The 18070-nt window shown below is 55.9% G+C and overlaps 1 protein-coding gene and 1 non-coding gene across 5 annotated transcripts in view; both read left to right on the top strand.

Annotated features, from left to right (window-relative positions):
* ALDH1L1 (aldehyde dehydrogenase 1 family member L1) overlaps positions 1-18070 on the top strand; it is a 96504-nt gene that overhangs the window by 65294 nt on the left and 13140 nt on the right. For all 4 annotated transcript variants that reach the window (XM_047796237.1, XM_047796235.1, XM_047796236.1 and 1 more), the window contains 8 exons: positions 265-356; positions 2500-2644; positions 4056-4175; positions 5290-5417; positions 8814-8964; positions 9852-9922; positions 12814-12919; positions 14105-14192. In XM_047796237.1, coding sequence (XP_047652193.1) covers positions 265-356; positions 2500-2644; positions 4056-4175; positions 5290-5417; positions 8814-8964; positions 9852-9922; positions 12814-12919; positions 14105-14192 — 901 coding nt within the window. The remainder of the gene's footprint in view (positions 1-264; positions 357-2499; positions 2645-4055; positions 4176-5289; positions 5418-8813; positions 8965-9851; positions 9923-12813; positions 12920-14104; positions 14193-18070) is intronic.
* On the top strand, positions 4817-4923 carry LOC125137073 (U6 spliceosomal RNA). Its single transcript, XR_007137379.1, has one exon. It is a non-coding gene; the product is annotated as a U6 spliceosomal RNA (small nuclear RNA).

Genomic DNA, 18070 nt, shown 5'->3' with positions numbered 1-18070 from the left:
CAGTGTCCTGCTGGGACCCCCACCCAGGACAACACACCAGGTGGGGCCAGCCTCCTACCATCCCAGGCCTGGTGCAGGGGCCCCGAGAAGCTGGGGTCAAAGTAAGGTGCATCCGAGGAGTCTGGGCCCTTCCTTCCCCAGGACTGCAGGAGGAGAAGCCTGGAGTGGATGGCAGCCCAGCCTGGCATCAGGCAGTGCACACCCCCACCCCCGTAGCCGCCCCCCACCCCCAGGCGCCATGTTCTCCCCTCTCCTACTTTCCAGGGTGCCTGGAAACGGATTCTGCCCAGCGTCCCAGAGGTTGACGACTCCACTGATTTCTTCAAGTCGGGCGCCGCATCGGTGGATGTTGTGAGGTGAGGCTGGGGGTGGGGGTCCCTCCCCAGGCACCTCTGGGTCCGAAATCACCCCAAAACTGAGTGGCGGGAAACAACTCTGTTACACTCGTGGACCGTGTGGCTCAGGGATCCAGAGAGGACTCACATGTGCAGGCCTCACCCCCACCCACCCCCTGCCGGGATGGAGTGGAGGCAGCTGCAGCAGCTGGACAGGGAATCCCACCCTCAAGCTGGCTTCTCACTGCATGTATCATGGGCCCAGAGTGGCCACCCTGGATCTTGGACGGCTCATGGCTCTGCAAGCGCAAGGCCAGCAAGTGAGCAGGTGTGGACCCTGCCCTGTGGGTCTCAGTGTTCACAAGCCCACCCAGATTCAAGGGCAGGGGTGAGGGCTGAGACCCACTCCTCACGGGAGGAAGATCAAAGAATGCACGACTGGGGAGTTCCCGTTGTGGCTCATAGTACCTGTGAGGACACAGGTTCCATCCCCCGCCTCCCTCAGTGGGTTAAGGATCTGGCATTGCTGTGGCTGTGGCGTAGGCCAGCAGGTGCAGCTCCAATTCAACCCCTAGCCCAGGGACTTCCATATGCCGCAGGCGCAGCAGAAAAACAAAAGAAAAAGAATGTGCAGCTGCTTTAAAACTGCCCAGAGTGGAGTTTCCATCGTGGCACAATGAAATTGAATCCGACCAGGAACCATGAGATTGTAGGTTCCATCCCTGGCCTCGCTCAGTGGGTTAAGGATCCCACGTTGCCATGAGCTGTGGTGTAGTTCACAGATGCGGCTTGGATCTGGCATTGCTGTGGCTGTGGCGTAAGCTGGCAGCAACAGCTCCAATTAGACCCCTAGCCTGGGAACCTCCATATGCCGCAGGTGTGGCCCTAGAAAAGGCAAAAAAAAACAAACAAACAAACAAAAAAACTGCCCAGAGCCCAATACCCCCGTAAAAGCCAATTGTGTTGGGAAGAGGGGCAGGCAGGACTCCTCTTCTGCCCTTCCCTGGTCAGGCCCCCATGGACAGCCAGGCCCCATGGTTCAGGTTGCCTACTTCAGCTTCTTATGAGCTGTCCTGCTCGCTGGGTATCAGTGATCTTAAGTTCTCATTTGTATAAAGTTTGCATGTGTGTTCATCAGCGATGTTGGCTTGTGTGTTTTCTTGTGGTGTCATTATCTGGCTTAAGTGTCAGGGTGAAGCTTCTGTTCAATCTTCTGCTTATTTTTACTTGGATCGTTTTCTTGGTATTGATTTCTTTTTTCCTTTTTGGCTATCCCCACAGTATAGGGAAGTTCCTGGGCCAGGGATCAAAACCCATAGCTGTGGCAATGCCAGATCTTTAATGCACTGAGCTGGACCGGGGATCTAACTTGTGTTGCCACAGAGATAACACTGGATCCTTAACCTGCTGCACCACAGTGGGAAATGTCCTTAGTATTGATTTTTAAGAGTAATTTATTTAGGAGTTCCCGTCGTGGCTCAGTGGTTAACAAATCCAACTAGGAACCATGAGGTTGCGGGTTCGATCCCTGGCCTGGCTCAGTGGGTTAAGGATCCGGCCTTGCCGTGAGCTGTGGTGTAGGTCACAGACACGGCTCCGATCCTGCGTTGCTGTGGCTCTGGCGTAGGCCGGTGGCAACAGCTCCAATTGGACCCCTAGCCTGGGAACCTCCATATGCCGCGGGAGTGGCGCAAGAAATGGCAAAAAGACCAAAAAAAAAAAAAAGTTATTTATTTACATAATTTGAAGACAGGTCTTTTATCAGATATATGATTTGGAAATATTTCCTCACAATCCGTGGCTTGTCTTTTCATTCTTTTAACAGTGTTTTTCAATGATGATTATTAATCTTTTAGTTATTAACAGATGGATTGTCTCATTTACTCCTTAGAAAATCATAGAGGAAACATTCTTATTCCAATTTTACAGGCAAAGAAATTAGGCTCAGAGGAATTGGTCACTTGCCCAAGGTTACAGATTAGTTAAGTGGTGGAGCCAGAACTTGCAACCAGGGCCTCCTGAATCCATGGACTGGGCTTTTACCCCAATTCTCAACAGGCACTCACACTTTGGGTGTTGAGACGAACCGCCGCCTCTGCGGCTGGAACAGTGCCGGTCTGCGCAGCCTCTTCCATTGTCTCACTTTTCCATCCTCTTTCCTCAGGCTGGTTGAGGAGGTGAAGGAGCTGTGTGATGGCCTGGAGCTGGAGAATGAAGATGTTTACATGGCCACCACCTTTGGCGACTTCATCCAGCTGTTAGTGAGAAAGCTGCGAGGGGACAAGGAGAGCGAGTGTGTCATTGACTATGTGAGTCCTGGGCCCCCCGTGCAGGCCAGGCCAGCAGACCCTCTGACCCCCACATCTGTGCATCCACAGTGACACCTGGGGGAAGCCAGGAGCCCAGGAGCCTACCCTTAGTGACCCAGGCTCCCCTGGTAACTCTGGAGAGCCTGGAGATGCCAGGCGGTCGGCAGACCAACCAAGGAACGTGTGGTCCCAAGACTGGAGTCGGGTGTTCAGAAAAGACTCTTAGCATGTGCTTCTCTCCCTGCCCGTACCTCTGGAGGGGGTTCTGCCATGGTTTCCAGCCCTGCCAACTTGGTCTGCATCCCTGGGTGACCCTGGCCCCTCGTTCTGGTGTCACCACCTCCTTCCTGTGTCCTGGCCCAGCAGTGGCAGAGGCTTCCTGCTCTGGTCAATCAGCATCTCAGCTCTTCCATCACCTGGGCAACTAGGCATCCCTTTAAGAGAGGACTCGAGAATGTTTCTCCAATAAGGAAGACAAAGGATTCTGTCCATTCAACTTGTGTATTATAAGTGTGAGGAGGAAGTAACTGCAAATCTATTTTTTGTTTGTTTGTTTGTTTGTTTGCCTTTTCTTGAGCTGCTCCCGCGGCATATGGAGGTTCCCAGGCTAGGGGTCGAACGAGAGCCGTAGCCACCGGCCTATGCCAGAGTCACAGCAATGAGGGATCCGAGCCGTGTCTGCAACCTACACCACAGCTCACGGCAAGGCTGGATCCTCAACCCACTGAGCAAGGCCAGGGATTGAACCCTCAACCTCACGGTTCCCAGTCGGATTCGTTAACCACTGCACCATGACGGGAACTCCTGCAAATCTATTTTTTTAAAGACCTTCTTTAAATATCACCCTGAGGGTGTCTCGGTCAGCTACGAGCTCCTATAGGAATTAGCTTTGTAGTAGTTTATTTGGCTGGAAGTTTGGAACAAAGGCTGATGAAGAAAGTGCAGATGACCAGATGGACCCCACGTTGGCCTTGGGGCTGGACAAATGGCTGATGGAGGGCTGGCATCCAGCAGGGACTGCAGGCCCTCGGGGCAGCAAGTGGGGCTGGGTCATATCTGGGGCCACATATGCTGTCCCCTGCTGGCCCTTCCTGTGTGTGGAGGCCAAGCAGCTAGCCCAAGGCCGGCCTGTGGTCAGTGGCAGAGCAGGCTCCGGCCAGGCGATCTGGCTGCAGAGTCTGTGCCTCCAGCTCTTTTTATCACTCAGCCGCCACGGCTGCCCACAGCATGGCTTCCTGGGCAGCAGTGCTGAATCAGCAGGGAGACTCCAGGAGGCCACGAGGCCTTGAGCCCTGCCTGGCCCCTCGGTTGTGTGTTGTGTTCCTTTGTCTCTGGTGAGCTCGTGCCTGTCCCTGAGGCCCATTCATGAATAATCCAACTGAAGCTCAGGTCTGTGGCCCTTCCTTGCCAGGTGGAAAAGGCAGTGAACAAGCTGACCCTCCACATGCCCCACCAGCTCTTCATTGGGGGCGAGTTTGTGGATGCTGAGGGGGCCAGGACCTACGAAACCATCAACCCGACTGATGGAAGCGTGAGTGCAGGTTCCCGCAGCCACCTCTCCCATCGGCCCCCAGTCTTGCCTCTGAGCCCTGGCCCGGGGCCACTGCCTGTGCGAGAAAGCATGACAGTCAGGCCCTTGCCCTTCCTATGATGAGGGAACTCCAGTGGGGGTGTGACGGGGAGGCAGAGGACTCTGAAGAGCCTGGAGGAAAGGAGGCCATGCCCTCCCCCACACTTCAGCAAGGACCCGCGTGCAGGCCCCCTCATCAGTGCCCACGAATGTCCTCACACTCGCACACCTCACTCACTCCTAATGGCAGTGCATCTGCAGAAGACGGACTTAAAGCGGTCCTTTGTGGGAAGGTAAAAAAGTGATGGACAGTCTTTGGACACACACCTGCCCTCAGGTGGGAAGGTCAGGAGCCTTTAACCATCTAGAACCCCGTTTCGGGAGCCCGGGGTGGGAGGCTGTGGGGACGGGGCTAACTGGTACTGGGGCCTTGGGCAGGGAGGGCACAGCCTACCTGTGATGACCAGCACAGAGGCTCTGGCCTCAGCCTTCCCACCCCTGTCCAGGCAGCAGGCAGTGGAGGGCCTGCACGGCAGTGCATGTGTGCAGGGAATGTGGGGATCGGGCCAGTCCAGCCTGTTTTACTTAAGAAATAGTCCTGGGTGCTCACTTCGGCAGCACATAGACTAAAATTGGAATGATACAGAGAAGATTAGCATGGCCCCTGCACAAGGATGACATGCAAATTCGTGAAGCGTTCTGTATTCTTCTGTACAGTAGAAAATTGACAGGACACTGTTAACCAGCTAGAATGGAAGAAAATAGAAATCATTCCATTAAAAAATGGACTCAGTAAGTGTATGGGCCTCTGCTCTTGGATTGAAAATGCTAAGCTGACCCTCAGCCTTGTGGCCGCAGCCTGAGTCTGTCACCATGTTTGGGGTCAGTGGGAGAGTGACGAGAGGCCCTTGGGACGTAGAGACACAGACCCGCCGGAAGGCCGCCTCCCCTCTCTCTCTGTGCACATCCCCTGCCCTCCTGTTGGCCTCCCTTGCCCTCTGAGTCTGCCCAGGTGGCTGGAGGGCAGGTGGGGGGATGGTCTATCTGGGGGGGCTCACATTCTGCTCCACCACAGGTCATATGCCAGGTGGCCCTGGCCCAGGTCAGCGATGTGGACAAGGCAGTGGCTGCCGCAAAGGATGCCTTTGAGCAGGGGCTGTGGGGCAGGATTAGTGCACGGGACCGCGGCCACCTCCTGTACAGGTGAGGGCCCCTCCACGCCCGCCTTCAGCACTAGCGCCTTCACTTGGGGGGCGGGGGGGTGCAGGGGGTACCCAGGTCCTGATGGGAGGAGGCAAGTCCTGGGCAGACCGTGCCACCTGGCCTGAGACTCAGAAAAGGCTTCTCAGAGGAAGTGACCCCAGACATAGGGAAGAGATGTCCCCAGCGGAGGGAGCAGTGTGGGCAGCAATGAGGCACAGAAGGCAGGTGTGCTTCGGAGGGCAGTGAGGCTCTCAGCTGGTGCTGGGCCAGCCGGCCCAGATGGGCACAGTGTTTTGGGGTGGGGCCCTACACGCAGAAGCCGGCTGGGTGGGGGCCACCCTGCCTGCATGGCTTTGTTCAGCCTGGCTCCCACCAGGTCTCCTGTCTTGCGTTTCCTTTTTTTGTAAACCAGGGAGGAGGGAGCCTCTCCCCATGGTCCCATCAGAAGTCCTGGGAAGACTTCCGGGATGCTGGGGCTCATGGCCACAGGTGGGGGTGAGGCTCGGAAGAGAGTGCCGCCCTCCTAGAACCAGGAGGTCCCTGGTGCCTCCAGAGGGGGTTGCTGGGCAGCACTGGCAAGCCCGTGAGCCTGTGTCAGGAGCCTGCTTTTAGCTCTGAGTCCCAGGGAGCCAGGTGTGGAACCTGGCCCTTCTGTGGTCCAAGCTTGTCACCTGGCAGGAAAGCCCCCACTGTGGCCTTACAGTCTCAAGGCCTTTTGTTTCTATCCCAGGGGCCAGGGCAGCTCCCACACAGGGAGCCAGCAGGGGACCTGCATGGTTTGCAGAAGAGAATAAAGGTGGTGTGTTCGGGGCCGGGGCATGCCCATCCTGCTGGGTCTCGGGGTAGCTTCAACACCCTTGGAAGACACTGGCTGGACCCCTGAGCCCCTGCAGATCCCACAGAGCTAACAAGGTGGTGTGGTGTGACCCTGGCCGGGCCCTGTGGACTCCCTGAGCCAGACCAGCCCTGCCCCCGAGATGCTCTGCCGCCACCTAGTGGCACATGTTGGGAGGGCACCCTGGACACAAGGACCTGGGGAGGTGCCCACAGCGGCTGAGAGCCCCTGAGGACTCCGCCTCTGACTCAGGCAGCCTCTTAGTCATGGAGGAGATAGACGGGATTTCCCACAGGAAATGCTGCAGGGTGCCCCCCCCCCCCGTTCACAAGGGAAGCAGGAGCCCCAGGGAGAAGGGAGTGAATCCCAGGAGGGCCCCAGGTAGTTGCAGGAGAGGCTGGGCAAGACAGCCTGGAAGGGAGACGCAGATTAGGTCCCCCACAGTCCCAGGACCCCAGGGGCCATGTGCCCAGCTGCGCAGTGGCCCCACAGCGCTGGTGGGCATCTGCCCTGTGCTCGGACACTGCCATGGGCCCACAGCCAAGGGTCTAGTGGAGGTCTGAGGGAGCCGCCTGGCACCTCCGCATCTGCTCTTCCCCATGCCCACCCCGCAGACCTCAAGGAGGACAGCGCTGTCCCTCTGCCCTCGCTGACCTGGCGCCACATGGGCACCGGGCTCTGGGAGGTGAAGGTGCCGCTCCCCAGGCTGTCGGTCGGACAACCGGCACAGGGGCCCTGGGGCCCCCGGGTAGCTCAGGTGGTGGTTACTTAGGGATCTATGACAGGGCCACATCACAGGCACATTGTCTACAACTGTTGGAGGAATTTGGGGCTGATCAAGGAAAAAGATGTGACTGCAAAAGGCAGCAACACACAGCAGACTTTATCAGGTGGCACCCCCGCAGCAGGAAACCTTCAGAGGCTGTCGTGGGGGAATAGGAGGAGTGCAAGGGACCATCTAGGGGGCAGAGGGGTCTGAGAGGGGGCTCCCAGATCCAAGTGATGTCACCCAGCAGCACAGGGGGGCTCCAGGTCAGGGGACTGGGACGACCAGTGTCCATAACTGCACAGCGCAGGAGTTGGGTGAGGTTCCTGGGGGATGTAAAGCAAGCAGGCTCTAAATGGCTAAAAATGTGCATGTTTGGGCTATGTTTTAGATAACTGGATGTGTAAAAGTTGGCACTGGCAGGCTTTAGAGCTGACGTGTCTCAGGCTAGAGCAAGGGCATAACCACCAAGGAGCCAACTCTCAGAGCCACATTGTGCTCACTCACCACGCACTGCATGGCTCTGGCTCTCTGTCCTAGTAGCGGATGGAACCCTCGTCCTTGTCATGCCTACAACATGGTGTTTCCACTGTCAGGTCTCTCATCTTTCTCAGACGGTGACTTACTGTTGCTCCTCTTACCCAGAGAGTGACCCAGATGTGTCACTGTCTCTGTGGTGACGTTGTGGCTCTGCCGCTGTTGCTGAGCTCTTCCACTTAGTCCCTAGTTTCACTCGCCAGCCTTGAGCTGGTTAGGGGCCATGTACCCAGGGGCGTGGAGACCAAACGCCATCTGTCCTCGTGGGAAGGGCAGACCGTGTGGTGCTGTCCCCTTTGTGAACATCTGTGACAGTCAGTGAGGTTTGGAGGAAGGCAGAAGGCGCTGGCAGGACGCAGCAGGGAGATGCGCTGGCCTCAGGTCGGGGGACTAGGGTCGCAGAGGGTGTGCCATCGAGTCAGGGTCTGAGAGAGGCTCAGAGGTTGGAACGGGAAACAGGAGTGTAGGGAGTGCTCCCTGAAGATCCCAGGCAGGGGGCTCACTCATGAGGAGGAGGGGAGGGGAGGCAGCCAGCGAGCACCTGTGGTCCAGGAGGAAATGGGCAGGGCCTCAGGGCTGGTGGGCCAGGCTTGGGACTGGGGGCTGCAGCCTGAGTGTGGTGGGCAGCCTCGGGGCCCTGGGGGTTCAGGCAGGATGAGAGGAGACGCGTGGTGTTCGGGCCAAGCTGGCGGCCGTGTGCAGGAAGCATAGGTCGGTGGGCTCCGGTCCCATGGCCGGAGCCCCCCATGTATGAGACGAGGGGCTGCTGGGTCAGTGGTCTCCATCCACTCTGTCCCCAGAAGTGTGACGCCCTCGCAGCAGAGAGGGGCCCATGTCAGCTCCCAGGTGCCTGCAGCAGTTCACCCATCAGGACCAGGGGGGCGGCTGGAGGTGGGCTGTACAGATGCACCTGCCCTAACGTGCCTCTGTCATCCCTCCCTCCTCATCCCTGGTGACAGCCAGCATAGAGGGCCGGGCACACTTCCCTGGGCCATGAGGCTGTCCGGACAGAGAGGGTGTGACTTTGGAAGACAGTGACCCCATGTGGCAGAGGCAGAATGTCTTATTATTAGGAGGCAGGCAGTCTCATAAAAGGGGGTTGAGGGCACCATCCTCACAGCCTCCAGCCCGCTGTCCCATCTCACAGATGAGGCCACTGGGGTCAGCACCTGCACAGGGCAGCGCTGGGAGTGCAGGCAGGGTCCCAACACAGGAGAGGCTGTGCCAGGCCTGAGCCAGCCCTCCTCACCTCTGCCAGGTTGGCAGACCTCATGGAGCAGCACCAGGAGGAGCTGGCCACCATCGAGGCGCTGGATGCAGGTGCTGTCTACACACTGGCCCTGAAGACCCACGTGGGCATGTCCATCCAGACCTTCCGCTACTTCGCTGGCTGGTGCGACAAGATCCAGGTGGGCCCCGCAGGTGGATCAAGCCGGCACGGCGCCCCAGGGACAGCACTCTGAACGCTGTGCAGAGAGTCACCACCACCCTGTGGCTCCGGTCTGCGGGCAGAAGTGCGGGCTTGGCCGGGGTCTGTGCCAGGGTCTCACGAGGTCTTTGCCAAGGGGGGAGGTGGGCTGGGACTCACTAGCATCTCCAGGCAGGACCAGGTGTGGGCAGAGCTCAGTCCTACGGGGCTGCGGCGGGCAGAGGCTCTGGCCCTTGCTGTGCCCTCCACTCTCATCCCAACCCCAACACTTCTGCCCTTCTGCCCCCTGTGGTATGTCGCCCCCAGCCCAGCACCACCTCCCCACCCTAAGGCCGGCTGTGCCATGTTGTGGCATGGCTGAGGGGGCAGAGGGCGGCTCACCAGGCCCCAGGGGTCAGCATGTCACGGGTGTGGCAGGGGGGGATTATTAGAGGTCTGCCTGCTGTGGGCAGTGGTGTGTGAGCCCCTCCCCAGGGAGGCCCATGGCCGCAGAGTTCTCAGGTCTCTGCCAGCTCTGGGCTCCCCACCCCTCCCCTCCACAGAGGGTGAGGGAGGGGCCGTCACAGGGCCTCCTGGGCCAACACAGCCTCCAGGGGCAGTTGGCCCCCACCCTGGCCCTTCTCTGCCCCAGAGGCCACCCCGTGTCAGACCTGCTTCCTGCCTAAGGATGCTGCCAGGTGCAGCGCCCTGCCCCATGGCTGCCCACTCCACCCGGCTCTGAAACCCTCAGCTGCCTGCCCATACCCAAGCTGGGGCATCAGGACGCAGTTGTCCCTGCCCCTCCCTGGGCCCCAGGCACAGGCTGGCTGCCCAGAGGGGAAGGGGAGGAGGGCAGAGCCCCTTCTACCGATGCCCTACTTCTTCCAGGGCAGCACCATCCCCATCAACCAGGCCAGACCCAACCGGAACCTGACCTTGACCAGGAGGGAGCCCATCGGGTGAGTCTCATACCAGGCCTTTCTCGCAGTGCAGAAGGGCGCTCAACTGTCCCCTCTGTGTTTAACAGACAGTGGTTTTTTGTTTTTTTGTTTTTTTGTCTTTTTGCCTTTTTTCTTGAGCTGCTCCCACGACATATGGAGGTTCCCAGGTTAGGGGTCAAATCAGAGCTGTAGCTGACGGCCTATGCCACAGCCACACCAATACTCGGATCCTTGCCGCATCTGTGACCTACACCACAGCTCACGGCAACGCCGGATCCTCAACCCACTGAGCAAGGCCAGGGATTGCAGGGATCGAACCCACAACCTCATGGTTCCTAGTCGGATTCGTTAACCACTGTGCCACGACGGGAACTCCCAGACAGTGGTTTATTTGCCAGCTCCCACCTTCCAGACACAACAGGTGCTAGAGATGCAGCAGAGAAAACTGATGAAATTTCTGCCCTCGGGGTCCAAACAGCCTTCACTTCCACAGTTGTTGTCCCGTGCCAGGCAGTATTGAGTGACTTTGTGACCATATTTAATTCCTCCAATAACCCTCCGTCAGTCAGGGTCTTGGAGGAACAGACAGAAGGCCTGAGCGATTTTATCTGCAGAGTTTAACAAGCAGCACGTGAGGATAGCGTGGATAAGGACTTCCTCCCCCAAGCAAGGTTGGACCCTCGGCCTGGGGAGGAGGCCAGATATCCAGTCAGTGTTGGAAAGACTAGGTTCTAAGCCCACAGTGAGAGGCCTCATCTCACCATCCGATGCCCAAAGGCCACTGGCAGTGACCACTGAGGACCTGAGTTGCCCACAGGCTGGATGTGGGGACTTGAGGGTGGGCGCCCAAGGACACCACGTGCGGCAGAGCTAAGAGCTCCCCATGCAGACACAGGCGCCCTGGAGGGACTCGCTGCCAGAAGAGAGCTCAGGGTCAGGACACCAGCCATGGTACCAGGAGTGTGGAGCAAGGACCCCACTGGAGCCCCACCCATGAGCTTGTGAGCCACTGATCCTCCAGCCGCCCACCCAGGGAGTCCACCCATCGGACTGAGGAGGATGTTGGCCCTGCTCGGCTGCCTGGCTTCCCCTGGGCTGGCAGGGCTGGACCTTTGCTGGGGGCTGCTGTAACCAAGCACCACATCCCAAAGGCTCAAACATCAGACCTCGGTTGTCTCACGGTCTGGGGCCCTAGACAATGTAGGTGGGGAGAGGCTGGCTCCTTCCGAGGCGCCTCCCCTCCCTTCTGGTGCCTGCGGGCTGTATGTGTTCCTGGGCTCTGCCCTCGCAAGCACGAGACAGGCCTGTCTTCATGGGGCACTCTTTTCATAAGGACAGCCATCAAAGGGGATTGGGTACCCATCCTCCCCTAGTGAGACCTCACCTTAACTCACTATATCTGGGACAACCCATTTTCCCAATAAGGTCACACCCTGGGGCTCTGGAGTTAGGACTTCAACATGGGGACTCATGGGCACAGTTCAGCCCATGGTGGCAGGATGTCTCTGCTGTGTTTTCCTCTTTGAGGCCTGCCTCATTCTCAGTCCTCCTTCTCCCTGGGGACCTCTCCCATGTCCCTGGGGGCACTGGCCCTGCTCCCTCCCCTGGCTTGTCCCTCTGGATCTGCTGGGTATATGTGGGGTGGGGACCAGCTTTCCTAACCCCTCAGCACACCTCCTCACTCCCAGGAAGGAGTACGAGCCTCCAGCCTGGCCTCCCTGCCTGCCCCAGTGCCCACCTTGCTCCCACTCTGCTGGCCCTGAACCCCGCAGCTCCTCACTGTCCCGTCCTGCTCTTGGCCAAGCAGCCATCTGTTGGGGAAACATTTTCTGATGATGGTGGTGGTGATGGTGATGGTGAAGAAGATAGTGAAGATAATGGTGGTGAAGATGATGATGATGAAAATGAAGATTGTGTAGAAGATGTCAAAGATGATGATGAAGATGAAGGTGATGGTGAAGATGCTGGTAAAGATGATGGTGATGAAGATGAAGGTGATAGTGAAGAAGATGGTAATGAAGATGATGCAGATGATGGTTTGAAGATGAAGATGATGAAGATGATGGTGACGATGATGGTTTGAAGATGATGGTGATGAAGATGAAGGTGATGGTGAAGATGAGAATGAAGATGGTGAAGATGATGATGAAACAACAGTCACCTGGTCTGCAAGGGCTCCCATGTGGACAAGCTCCTCTAACCGACACACAAGGAGAGGCTCTCACCGAGTTCTGTGGGGTCAGGAGGAGGCAGAACCACATGCCTGCTGGGGGCACAGGTGTCATCAGTACATCTCCTGGGACATGGGGACTCCTTCCATGGAGCCACTACCCAGACAGAGGCCTACTACCCAGACAGAGGCCTCTCTGGGACCGAGGGGCAGCACTGACACTGGACACTGTCTCCTAATGCAAAGCAGGCGGGCTTTATCAGGGCCCCAGACTGACTGCATCCTTCTCATCTCTTTGGGACTGACCGTGGCCTAATCCAGGAGGACCCTCATCCATGCTCACATGTGTGACTCTTGACACTCTCCCACGTCCTCTCCACCCACCTCTGTGGCCCCAGGCCCTCTCTGTTCTCCCCTGTGCCTGTTGTCACCTCCCCCTCTCCTGGTGCCACCTGTACCAAACCATGTCCCTCGACTGTCTCATAGTCCCATCAATAACTATGCAGTGTCCCCTGCTGTGACACCCTGCTGGGAAGAGGGGCTACTGTCAGACTGGACATATGGCCTCATCTGGGCCTGGGAGAAAGGTATGAACTGTCCCGCTGAAGGGTTCCTGGTGCCCCGTCAGGAGCCTGGCCGTGAAGTGGATGTCTGGCCCAGGAGAAGGGAGGCAGTGGCAGGTCCAGGCAGGGACCCAGGCCAAGTAGGGACACCAAGGCCTGCTTCCCTGGTTCAACAGGGTCTGTGGCATTGTCATCCCCTGGAACTACCCCCTGATGATGCTGTCCTGGAAGACGGCCGCCTGCCTGGCTGCTGGAAACACAGTGGTGATCAAGCCCGCCCAGGTGCGTGTGGGTGCGTCCTGGTGGCCTGGGCTGGGAGGGCCTAGGAGGCACCCTGCAAGCGAGGAGGTGGGCCTAGGCCCCTTTGCCCACACTGGCTGGCCTCCCCTCGGAGAGGAGGCTTCTGCAAATGAGGGCTGGCCCACGTGGGCCATCACACGGGCAGACCCAGTGTTCCATGGGCCACTAGGTACCCAGTCAGGCTAGTAGGCTGTGCTTGCAGCTGCTTGCTGAGCCGTCAAGGATTTTTCCAGTGGGTGGAATTTGGAGCAGAAACCCTTCTCCATTCCCTTGTGCGGCCCAGGCTCCGGGTTCCAAGGCAGCCCCGAAGCTGGTGCTTCGGAGACCAAACACCTTGGGGAAGCTTCTGTATCCACCACTCGTGCCCCTCTCACCAGCCCAGTGGTGGGATGTATGAGTCCCTGGTGCAGGCTGGAGGGCCTGAGCAGGGTGCCCTGCGGTGAGGACACCCCTCCCTGCACCTCAACTCCTTCATCTGTACTTTGCAGAGTTTGGTTACAAACTGAAGCTGGCACTTCAGCTCCTTTGGGGCAATTTGGCCTTGAGGGTGTTAACAAAATAAAAACCAACAAAATGATACAGTTAGAGGATTTACCCTGAGCATTTAACATGCATAACACATTTTGTAGGAATCTGCATACACTTGCATTCCAGCCACCCCTGAGATGACCCTTAGCCTTTCCCTTTAGCGTGGGGGCACTTGTCCCTGGTAGACCACCACAAGGTCTGGGCACCCACAGGCTCCCCTCAGTCTGAGACCTGGTGGTGGGCGGGGTGTGGATGACACACAGGCCAGGAGAGTCACCCCTCTTCCTCCAGAAGTAGGGTGGCCACTTGATTGCTGGGGCAGCTGCCAGCACATCACATGCAGCCACGGAGGGCCAGGCACTGCCTGGGCACCAAGGGGCTTGCAGAGGCCAGAAGGCAGCACCAGCTCCCAGAGGATGAGGAGGCGGTGCAGAGGGGCAGGCTGCTAGGCAGTCCTGAGGGCTTGGTGGGACAAGGGGAGGAGGCATGCAGGTGCAGAGGGTCCCAGGCCTGGATCTCAGCAGGCCCTCTCCCAGCTCCCCACTGCAGTGGGGCAGGAACACGGCTGCCTGCCTGCAGAGCAAGGCTGAGCGCACCTCCCAGTGCCTCCTGACCCGACCTGCTTTCCTACCTCCTCAGGTGACCCCACTCACAGCCTTGAAGTTTGCAGAGCTGACCCTGAAGGCCGGCATTCCCAAGGGTGTGGTTAACATCCTGCCAGGATCTGGTAAGGGCCATGGATGGGGCACGAGGTGCCTGTGGTCAGAACAGGGCCTGCTGCATGATGTGCCCTGGTGGGTGCCCACAGTGGGCCTGGGAGCCAAGGAGGCCTCCCTTGGCGGGGAGACCCACACCTGGAGGGGTTTAGCTTTAACACTTAACATCAAATGCCTCCCCAGATGTTGTCCATTTTCGGTACATATGTCTGTGCTCTGGCATAAATTACATAACTTGGGAATTATCAATTAAAGGAAAGGTAATCCAGTCTGTTATAAGCATACAATTACCTTTACTGGTGTCCTTTGTGGTTTTTTGGGTTTTTTTCCCCCTGTGGATTTGAATTACTATCCAAGTCTTTTGTTTTTATCTTGAAGAACTTCCTCTAGTATTTCTCATAGGTGGGTCTGCTAGCAACAGATTATCTAAGTTTTTGTTTATCCAGAAATGTTTTCTTTTGCCTTTATTTTCTGAAAGCTAGCTTGCCGGATGAAAGATTCTTGGCGGCAGTTCTCTGAGCATTCTGATTGTACCATTCCACTGCCTCTGGCCTCTGTTGTTTTTGCTAAGTCAGCTGTGGATCTTACCAAGTTCCCTTATTTATAAGGAGTTATTTTTCTCCTGCTGCTTTCAAAGTTTTCTCTACCCTTGTTTTCTAGCACTTTCACAATGAAGCATCTGGGTGTGGATCTCTTTGCAGTTTTTGATATGGAATTCATTAATCCGGGATAGTGTTTTTTATCAGACGGGAATTTTCAACCATGATGCATTCTAATATTTTTTCTACTGCTTTCTATTTCTCCATTCCTTCTGGTACTTTCATTATGAGTATATTGTTGTGTTTACTGCTGTTCCACTCTCCTCTGAGGTGCTCTTCACGTTTCTTCATTATTTTTCTTGCTTTTTTCTAGATTTCATGATCTCCAGCCATCTGCAAGTTCACTAACTCTTCTGCCAGTTCAATCCTACTGTTGAGCCTCTCTGCTCAGTTTTCACTTCAGTTGTACTTTTTAGCTCCTGGTTCTTTTTAAATTTCTATTTGATGAGACATTGTATCATAGCTGCCTTTATAAGTGGTTTTGTTCAGTTATTTGTACATCTTAATAAGGGCTGCCTTGAAGTCTTTGTTAGGTGTGACACCTGGGCCTTCTCAATGTCTGTTTACATTGCCCGCTATTTTTTTTCCTGTGATGTGTCACATTTTGCTGTTTCTTTCCATGCCTCATAAGTTTCTTTATAAAAAACTGGATCCCTGGCCCCTTTCCATAATTTTCTTGTTTATTTAGTGACGTGGCTAGACTGTTTTAGTAAAGTTTCCTTCCCTTGTGGTGTGCAGCCTGTGAGGTTGCCCCGCAGAGGGCACACCCCTGGGCCATGCACAGTCCCCAGTGTCAGCGGTTATAGAGGGTCTCTTTCCTATGATCTGTTAAGCCATTTGCCTCCTTTGTCATCACACTAGCTGGTCAACTGCATTAACTGCAGGCTGGTTGCTCTGTTGTTTCAGCAATACCCTGGGGCATAAATTGCCTTACAGTCTGACCCAATTAAATCCGGGCCCCTTTGCTAGGCTGGTTTTCAGGGCTGGCCCTTAATGTTTGTTCTTACTCTGCAGGGCTCTTCCCTGGTTCTGTCTGGTATACTCACTGGAAACTATGGTTTATGTTATTGCTGTCATAGACTTACCAACCTCCTCTTAATTGTTCGCCCCAAAGTCTCCATTGTTTTGGAGAATGTCCTTAGGGCTCAAGTTCCTTGTACAGTTTCAGATGAAGTCAGTTCCTTCGGGGAGTGCTTTGGAGCTCTCTGCTGTTGTTGTTATTGTTATTTTGGCCACATCCACAGCATGTGGAAGTTCTGGAGCCAGGGATCAAACCTTTGCCACAACAGTGACCCAGGCCATTGCACTGATAACACCAAATCCCATTGAGCCGCAAGGGAACCCCAGGAGGTCTCCTTTCCCATAGAAAGCCTCTCCCTGACCAAAATTTCTGAGCTGCTACCTCAGGCACAGGGCCCCATGAGGGAGATGGGCCACGTGGATGAGGTCCCACCTTATTGGGGTGGGGAGTGGAAGCCACCCTCACCAGCTTTGGCCTTGACACTCAAAGTTGGAGGCAGGGAAGCCCCTGCCGGCCTTCCCCTCCTACAAGGACACCACGTCCTTGGACTGCCCTCCTGACCACACTTGCCTAATCCACAGAGAGAGAGGATGGTTCACAGCCCCGACATCAGACTCTCCTGAATAAATACCTCCTCGCCTGCTGTCTGTCCTTAGGAAAATTTCTGGAGACTTTAAACAGTGGTTTTTACTGATTTTCACCAGTTATTCCCCTGGGAAGCTGCCAATAGGGCTCCTTGTTTTGGGGTTTTTTTTTTTTTTGTCTTTTTGCCATTTCTTGGGCCGCTCCTGCGGCATATGGAGGTTCCCAGGCTAGGGGTTGAATCAGAGCTGTAGCCACCGGCCTACGCCAGAGCCACAGCAACACGGGAGCCAAGCCGAGTCTTCAACCTACACCACAGCTCATGGCAACGCTGGATCCTTACCCCACTGAGCAAGGGCAGGGACCGAACCCGCAACCTCATGGTTCCTAGTCGGATTCATTAACCTCTGCGCCACGACGGGAACTCCAATAGGGCTCCTTGTAATGGCCTTCAGAGGTGACTCCCATCTCATGCCTGTGGAATATGTTCACGTTTTCTTTTTTTCCTTCTTTTTTTTTTTTTTTTTTTGTCTTTTTGCCATTTCCTTGGGCAGCTACCGCGGCTATGGTGGTTCCCAGGCTAGGGGTCGGTCCAATTGGAGCTGTAGCCACCGGCCTATGCCAGAGCCACGGCAATGCAGGATCCGAACCGCGTCTGCAGCCTACACCACAGGTCACGGCAACACCAGATCCTTAACCTACTGAGCGAGACCAGGGTTCGAACCCGCAACCTCATGGTTCCTAGTCGGATTCGTTAACCACTGCGCCACGACAGGAACTCCACGTTTTCTTATGCTTAGACAATATGCCCTTTGAAGTTCTGATGGTCTCTCTGAGCCAGTAAGGTCAAAGCAATTTAATTTTTTTCAGGTGTTTGTTCCCTAAAATTCTGATCTTATGCTTCTAGCTTTATCACCTCATGGTCAAAGAAGTCAGTATCAGTTTCTAGGGCTTCCACAGTGGAGTAGCCCAGCTGGAAACTCACACAACAAAACATGCTGTCTGGAGAGGGGAAATCTGAGATTGAGGTGTCAGGGTGGGGCAGGGACAGGCTTCCTCTAAAGGCTCTGAGGGAGGGGGCCTTTGTGCCTCTTCCAGCTCCGAGGGCTGTGCCTTGACCTTTCCACGGCGTTTTTCCTGTGTGTGTCGGTATCCAGGTCTCCCCTTTTATAGGGACATTCCCAACAACAACCTACCTTATTCCCAAATAAAATTACTTTCTGTGGTACTGGCTGTTAGGCTGGCCACATGGGAATGTGAGTGGGATTCATCCCATAATAGCCTGCAAAAATTCTACCTTTTTTTTTTGCTTTTTTCTATGGCATCCACAGCATGTGGAAGTTCCCTGGCCAGGGATGAAACCCGTACCACAGTGGCAGCCTGCGCCACAGCTGTGGTCATGCCAGATCTTTAACCCCCTGAGCCACAAGGGAACTTCAAAAAGTTCTGCTTTCTTTCTTTCTTTCTTTCTTTCTTTTTTTTTTTTTTTTGTGTGTGTCTTTTGAGGGCCGCACCCTCGGCATATGGAGGTTCCCAGGCTAGGGATGGAATCAGAGCTGCAGCTGCCAGCCTTCACCACAGCCACAGCAACACCAAATCCGAGCCGTGTCTGTGACCTACACCACAGCTCACAACAACACCAGAGCCTCAACCCACTGAGCCAAGCCAGGGATCGAACCCTCAACCT

This window comes from Phacochoerus africanus, chromosome 9 (genome assembly GCF_016906955.1).
Source record: "Phacochoerus africanus isolate WHEZ1 chromosome 9, ROS_Pafr_v1, whole genome shotgun sequence".
Classification (NCBI taxonomy): Eukaryota; Metazoa; Chordata; class Mammalia; order Artiodactyla; family Suidae; genus Phacochoerus; species Phacochoerus africanus.
Note: the sequence above shows the minus strand (reverse complement) of the source record. Positions and strands in the feature narration are given on the sequence as shown.